This window comes from Neopelma chrysocephalum, unplaced genomic scaffold (assembly GCF_003984885.1).
Source record: "Neopelma chrysocephalum unplaced genomic scaffold, ASM398488v2 Primary Assembly neopelma1_98, whole genome shotgun sequence".
NCBI lineage: Eukaryota > Metazoa > Chordata > Aves > Passeriformes > Pipridae > Neopelma > Neopelma chrysocephalum.
Genome location: NW_020897761.1, coordinates 130,437 through 137,908, shown reverse-complemented (window position 1 = coordinate 137,908; position 7,472 = coordinate 130,437). Strand labels below are relative to the sequence as shown.

Sequence of the window (7,472 nt, the reverse complement as noted above, 5' to 3'; positions counted from 1 at the left end):
ACCCAACCACACTTGTGAGACACCCAACCACACTTGTGAGACACCCACCACACTTGTGAGACACCCACCACACTTTGTTGTAAATATATTCTCTGAATCTTGGCCTGCAACAGTTCTGTTCCCTGTTGTTAAATCTGCACAGCTACTCTGCATATGGCCTCAATATACAGATTCTGTCTTGAGGAGCAACACATTGGAAAAACAGGATGATCCAAGCTTCCCTCATTGATATCTCTGCCTGTAAAGAGCAGGAACATTAACTGCAGTTGGTTACAATGAAATGGGGTAGAAAATGCTTTGTGGGAGAGGCAATAGCAACACTGAACACATGCTGTGAACATTGGGTCTCACTTGTGTGTAGAAGCACCGTGATCAGGAGTGGGGTCCAGCTGTGGGTTTGTGCCCCGTAGCTCTTGCAGATGTTTTAGGGTATTGAGGGTACGCTCTCACCCTGGCGTTTTAGGGTATTCCTGCCTCTCCTCCAGTCTGACTGAGGTTTAAATTCCCGCAGCCTGCGACTGTGATCCGGAGGGCTCGCGCTCCCTGCAGTGCCGGGAGAACGGCCGCTGCGAGTGCAAAGAAGGCTTCGTGGGGACCCGCTGCGACCAGTGCGAGGAGAACTATTTCTACAACCGCTCGTGGCCAGGCTGCCAGGAATGTCCAGCCTGTTACAGATTAGTGAAAGACAAGGTAAGGCCAGGAATGCTGCTGTTGGTACTGCTGGAGACAGTAGCGCGTGCCCGCTTGTGCAGCATCTGCGCCCCTGGCTGTTGACGGCTGCTGGAGGCAGAGAGACTCAAGGTGCTTGGCTGTGTCATAGCTGTGCCCCGTCCCTCTGACGTAGGTGGCGGAACAACGCGAGAGGCTGCGGGAGCTGGAAAATCTGATAGCAAATCTGGGTGCAGGAGCAGAAGCCGTGACTGATCAAGCCTTCGAGGAGAGGTTGAAGCAGGCAGAAAGAGAAGTTATGGAGTTGCTCCAAGAAGCACAAAAAAGCAAAGGTGAGTTGACCTGATCAGACAGGGACCAACTGAACGAGTTCTTTGCCTGATGGTCCTGTTCCCTTTGGACACAGCATGTTTTATCTCAGGCCTGACAGCTATTTCAGATAGCACTGAGTCAGTGTGTGTTGTTATCAGAACAACAGTGCCTGTGCTTTTATCCCTGCTGTTCTCCCAGCGCTCTCTGTTGTACATGCAAAGTAAAGATCTGCCTCTAGCTCCATACAGATGTGTTTTGTGTGTTAGCCTTTTCTCCAGATGCATAGAAGGGTTTTATTTGTTCAACGAACAGAAGACTTTCCAGTACACTTTTCGTGCTTGTAAATTTGCTCAAACATCTTGAGATCAAGTAGTTCTTGTTAGGATATCATCAGCAATCAGAATGAAAGCTTCAAGATCCTGCTGGCAAGCTTAATTATCCCACCATAAAGTGTAGAAAGTTCTGAAGAGGGCTGTTGTGGTGGCTTTTAGCTGTTTTCCCTGTTAAACTCTGCTTTGAATTGATTCTTTTATTGTCACCTCTGCCACAGGATGTCTGTGAGCAGGATGTTTGTCGTGTCTGTGACAGTGGTTTGTCCTTAGAGCATCTTTAATGTATAAGGTGATGTGTGTTTTGGAGAAGAGAAACCTGAAGACTATTGACTTTGCAGTAAAAGATGTTCTCCTGGGAGCTGGGTCACTGATTTCAGACCATTTTGGGAAAATCCATCCCCTTTGTGTGAAGCTGGAAAAAAGCTGACACACATCTAATGCTGGTGTTTGCTTGGGAAGATTCCTGCCAGTGGGAATGATGGCTGAAGCTCTTCTCAGCTTTAGCTGAGGTAGATTTACACTGTCTGCTTGGCATCCATGTCTAGATAATAGTCCCACATAAGGAAGTAGGAGGTTGGGAATCGAAGAAAGGTTAGGGAATGGATTGGGTTTTGTGGTGCTATTTTAGATCTTTCTTTCCATGTCTTACAATCATAGAATCATTTAGGTTGGAAAGACCTCTGAGATCAAGTCCAGCTGCTAACCCAGCACTGCCAAGTCTATCACTAAACCGTGTCCCCAGATGCTACATCTACATGTCTTTTAAATGCCTCCAGGGATGGTGATTCCACACTTCCCTGGGCAGCCTGTATCAGGACTCGACAACCCTTTCAGTGAAGAAATTTTTCCCAATATCCAATCTAAACCTCCCCTGGTGCAGCTTAAGGCTCTGTCCTTTTGTCCTGTTGCTTGTTGCCTGGGAGCAGGGCCTGACCCCCACCTGGCTCCACCCTCTTGTCAGGGAGTTATAGAGAGTGAAAAGTGTCCCCTGAGCCTCCTTTCCTCCAGGCTGAGCTCCCTCAGCTGCTCTTTGTGCTCCAGCCCTTCTGCAGCTCTGTTGCTCTTCCATAAGAGGGCAGGTTAAATGCAACAAAAGCTACTCTTGCAAAAATCTGTACGAGTTATTTGTGGTTTTCTATGTAGTATGTTTTCGAAATGTGTCAGATTTTCATGTTCAATATTTAAAATGTGCTGCAAGGTCAAGGTATTTGGGAAGAATCTAGTTTTGGAGGCCTGTGGGCTTCTGCTTGTACTTCATCTCTTGAAAACATTCTCAGCTTTTCAAAAGTAGCTGCCCCTGGCCATGAGGCACATGCCTGTACTGTGATGACTCCATTATTAAGGTGCTGTTGTGGGGAGTTGCCTGGTGGTCCAAAAACTTGGGGAAGTTTGGGTGGCTCCGAGGTCCTACATATGAGAGAACCGAGGCTCTATCTGGCCAGCTTTTGTCATCCCTTGGGTTTAGGGGAGAGTTTGGAGTAGGTTTACTATTCCACACATGTCCTAGCTGCTCCCTGTGGAGACTGTCTGGCTTGGGAACAGCCAGTGTTGCCCAAAGTGGAGAATAATGTACAGCCCCACTATTCCTCCATCTCTGCAAACCTTCTAGGAGTTAAGAGAATTCACAAAGCAGATGTTTCATACTTCTTGAGGAGCAGCTCTGCTGTGATTTTAAGTCCACGACAGAGGTGAAAGGTGACTCTGAAACCAAAATCTCCCATCAGAGTCGGTTCCAACAAGCAGCAGGGTTGTCTTATTAGTAGTTAATGGCTTTTAATTTCTCATATTTGGAGCACATTCTGATGGTGACTTTGATCTCAAGCTGAGCGACTTGTGAAACAGCTTTGCTGGTCCCCTTTCAGTAGGGGATTAACCTCCAGTACGGTGCCTGCAGCGGTGAGCTGCTGCTCCAGCTTCTCCTCCTGCTGTAATTAATTTTGCTTCCTCTCTCTTATATCTCGTGTTTCAGACGTAGATCAGGGCCTCATGGATCGTCTCAAAGACATCAACAGCACACTGGCAAATCAGCTCAACAGGCTGAGGAACATCCAGGGCACGGTGCGGGAGACGGAGAACCTGGCAGAGCAAGCCCGGGTGCGGGTGGAGGACACTGAGGACCTCATCAGCTTGGCTTCTGACATGCTGGAGAAGGCAAAGGTGGCAGCTGACAACGTGGTGAGTGTGCTGCTGAGATCCCACGCCACTGGGAGAGGAGAGGGCCTTTACTTCTTTGCCCTCTGGTGTGTTTCTCTGCTTGGTCTCTCTCATATAGCAAATGTGCACCATGGAAAATAAGTAAAGGAAGTTCACCAGTGTCTGTCAGAGATTGTGTCTTAGCCCCTGCTCGAAGAAACCAACAGAAGAACTCTTAAATAAATATCAACACCTTTGTGTTTAAGGGATGAGCACTGGTTAAGAAAAACATAGAGAAGTCAGAAGTAGGTCAGACACATCTCTAAGCATTTAGATCATGACAATAAATATTTAAAGAAAAGATGAGTCAAAGATGAAAGAAGAGGTTTAGGGGTTTCTTTTTCCTTTCTTTTTCCAGTCCATTGCACCTCCGGAGCAAAGCGGGGACCCCAACAACATGACTCTGTTGGCAGAAGAGGCCCGTAAGCTGGCAGAAAGGTAAGTGTGGCAAGGCACACTCCTCGTGGATCACATCAGGGCTCTGCTCTTCCCTGCAGATTTTAATTTGCTGGGTAGGAAAAACATGCCCTGTGCTGAGTAAGAGTCTGTCACTGTGGGCTCCTGCCTGTGTGGCACTGAGGGCACACACCAGACATGTGAACAGGGGGCACGACAACCATCTTCCATTGCAAATGTTTTAGCACCTCCCATATTTAAATCTGGGAGAAGGAAGGAAAAGTGAGAGAATAAACTCCAGAACTGAGGATAGAAACTGCTGGCTGACAAACCTAATGGCATTATTTTTTTTCCATTATCTTGTCCAGACACAAAAAAGAAGCTGATGAGATTGTTCGTGTAGCCAAGGCTGCAAATGATACTTCCACAGAAGCGTATCAGCTGCTGCTGAAGACCTTGGCTGGAGAAAACCAAACTGCCATTGACATTGATGAGCTCAACCAGAAGTGAGTCAATAACAGAAAAATGGTTTTATTCCCTGGCTTTAGGTGCTTAAAACTAAGCGTTTTATGGGAGTTGGTTTTCAATTTCTTAGCCTCTCTACTCTCTTATTAAGCTCAGTTTTACAAAAAATATTGTAGCACAACTGGATCCTTGCGGATTTTTTAGGTATAATCAAGCAAGGAATATTTCTCGAGACCTAGAGAAACAGGCCAACAAGGTGCTTGCTGAGGCAGAGGAAGCTGGAAACAGAGCCCTGCAGATCTACGCTAATCTCACCAGCCTGCCTACAGTGGATTCCACAGGGCTAGAGGTACGTGTGGGCAGCATCACGTGCAGTATTCCCTGAAGATTCCAAGTTGCTGGCATACCTTGCGTATGCTCTGCTAGTGCTCCCAGTCTGTGGGATTTTTGTCCATCTAGGCATAATCCAGACTTGTGCTTTCCAGCTTTTACACAGGAGATTAAAATGCAAAAAACCACCTACATAAACCTCCACTTCCCCCAGTCTCTGAAGGACAAAAATCCAAGTGAAATGTTTGCCAAGCATCTTGGCTTGAACGGAGAAGTGCAAAAATTTGCCACCCGTTCAGAAATTCTTTAACGTTCAGGACTCTGCGTTTGTTTCTGATTTCCACCTGCAGAATGAAGCAAATAAGATCAAGAAGGAAGCGGAGGAATTAGATCAGCTAATTGCCAGGAAGCTGAAGGATTATGAGGACTTGAGAGAAGACATGAAAGGAAAGGAGCTTGAAGTGAAGAACCTCTTGGAGAAAGGGAAGACAGAGCAGCAGGTCAGTTCTGCTTTGTGCAGGCTTTTTTTCCCTGAAAAAAAAACAAACAAAAGAAAACAAGTAACTGGCCAGATGTGGAAGATCTGGTCTTATTCAGTCTCATCTTATTGCAGCTTGTTAATTATGAGAATGCTGAAGAGTGGTCCCAGAAAGGAGATGCAGAAAGCTGTTAAAAGCAATGGCATTGAGGCTGTAAGGGAAAATAGGGGATATTTGCCAGGTGTGGTGTCTTTTGTATTCAGAACAGTATTCCAGAAGTCCCTACATTCCCGTGGTCTCAGAGGAAGTACTGCTGTTCTAGATGGCGTTGGTGTTTCAGACTGAGCAGTGCTTTTTTGATACACCTACGTGGTTGTCCCTCAGGAGGTGAGAATATGTTGTTCTGTGTCATGTCTCCTCAGACTGCAGACCAGCTCTTGGCTCGAGCAGATGCAGCGAAAGCCCTGGCTGAAGAAGCTGCTCGGAAGGGCAATGGCACACTACAAGAGGCCAATACCATCCTCAGCAACCTGAAAGGTAAAGAGGAAGCACTTGCAGTGAATCCTTCAGTTCCAGTGTGACAAGTCATTTGGCAGTAGGGGTTTCCTGCTTAAACAGGCCGTGCTGTTGCCCTCACCTCAGTGTTGGGGGGGTTCTTTAGGCTTGTTTTTCTTTAAAGAAAAGAAATATAAGCATTTTCAGTGACTGGAAATCTCCTTTAAGCTCCTTATTTAGCATCAGAAGATGTGCGATAGGGAGAGCTGATGCCAGTTTGCTCTTGGTCCCTCCGATGTCATGGAGGCAAAGCCTGGGGAGCTCAGTCAAATGAGCATCCCAAGGCTCTCTGTCCTGATAAGGGTCTGTTCTGCCCTTCGCTAGACTTTGACAAGCGGGTGAACGACAACAAGACGGCGGCTGAGGAGGCGCTGAAGAAGATCCCTGCCATCACACAGACCATCGCTGAAGCCAACAACAAGACGCGCCAGGCGGAGCTGGCGCTGGGCAACGCTGCTGCTGACGCCCGTGAGGCCAAGGCTAGAGCAGATGATGCTGAGAAAATCGCCAGCTCTGTTCAGAAGGTGAGTCCTTAGCGGTTCTGAAGCCACCCCCTCCCCGAGATGTTGGTGTGTAACTGCGTAAACTCTGTTCCAGTACTTCCCGGAGAGCCACACGTGCTTTCTGCTGTGTTCCCACATGTGGACACGACAGGAAATCGGTGCATTTTGATGGAAAGGACTGAAGGAGGTTGTGCACCTTCATCACCTTTCTTCCATCCTCTCCCCCTTGTTGGCTGTAGAGTGCTGCTGCTGCCAAAGCCGAAGCCGACAAGACTTTTGCCGACGTGACGGGGCTGGCCAGGGAGGTGGATGACATGATGAAGCAGCTGCAGGACGCAGAGAAAGAGCTGAAGCGGAAGCAGGCGGATGCTGAGCAAGATATGATGATGGCAGGCATGGTAAATAGTGCTGGCAGGTGACAGCAGTGGCCAGGAACTGCCTTCTCCCCACTGTCCTGGAGATGCAAGCTTTCCTCCTGCTCTCCCCTTGCAAAGACAGTGCTGAGTCCAGCCAGTATTCAAACTCTCCCAAGTTTTAAGTGGGATTGAGAACATGAGACAAACTCTGGTGCATTAGCACAGGCTCCCTGTGGAATTTGAGAGCCAGTTTTCTTAATGCAACACTCTCCTTTGAGTTTAACTGAAACCTGACTATAGATCTATTGACTCTGCTCTGACTTTCCCTGCAAAATCCTGCTTAGTTCTCAGGGATATCCTGAAGTAATCAGAAAAGTGATTATTTGAAGATTGTCAGTCTTCTCCAGCATTGTGATAAAGATCTCAGTGCATGAGTGTTACCCTGGAGTGAGGAGCCAGAGGTGTGGGTGACTGACTGCTTGGGCAGAGGCAACAGTTTTTTGTGCTCTCACTTTTTACACCCTGCAGGCCTCACAGGCTGCCCAGGAGGCAGAAGATAATGCCAGGAAAGCAAAGAACTCTGTGAACAGCCTACTCACTGTCATTAATGACCTGCTGGATCAATTAGGTAGGACTGTCCTTAATGTGCCCTATGCCTTTGAGTGTTTTCCTGATGTGTGCTGGCTTCCCTGCCAGTGCTGTGCAAGGAATCAGATGGGTCTGTTGACCTCTTGAAATGGGCTCTGTGTGGTTTTGGCACATCTTGGGGTTTTTGCTTTGCTGGGGTAGCCTCAGAGCTCGTTGTGCAGTGTTCAGGGGTGGTTTTCTGCAAGCTGAGGACACTGAAGGTGTCACCCATGTGGTTGGTTCTGTTTTAAATGA

The 7,472-nt window shown here is 47.6% G+C and overlaps 1 protein-coding gene across 1 annotated transcript in view; it reads left to right on the top strand.

The window, feature by feature from the left end:
- The window catches only part of LAMC1 (laminin subunit gamma 1), a 63,003-nt gene that overhangs the window by 54,945 nt on the left and 586 nt on the right, over positions 1-7,472 (top strand). Inside the window, exons 17-27 of the mRNA XM_027694864.1 lie at positions 512-690; positions 845-1,001; positions 3,283-3,488; positions 3,865-3,944; positions 4,271-4,408; positions 4,572-4,716; positions 5,048-5,197; positions 5,599-5,713; positions 6,056-6,255; positions 6,474-6,632; positions 7,119-7,218. Of these exons, the coding sequence (XP_027550665.1) occupies positions 512-690; positions 845-1,001; positions 3,283-3,488; positions 3,865-3,944; positions 4,271-4,408; positions 4,572-4,716; positions 5,048-5,197; positions 5,599-5,713; positions 6,056-6,255; positions 6,474-6,632; positions 7,119-7,218 (1,629 nt within the window). The remainder of the gene's footprint in view (positions 1-511; positions 691-844; positions 1,002-3,282; positions 3,489-3,864; positions 3,945-4,270; positions 4,409-4,571; positions 4,717-5,047; positions 5,198-5,598; positions 5,714-6,055; positions 6,256-6,473; positions 6,633-7,118; positions 7,219-7,472) is intronic.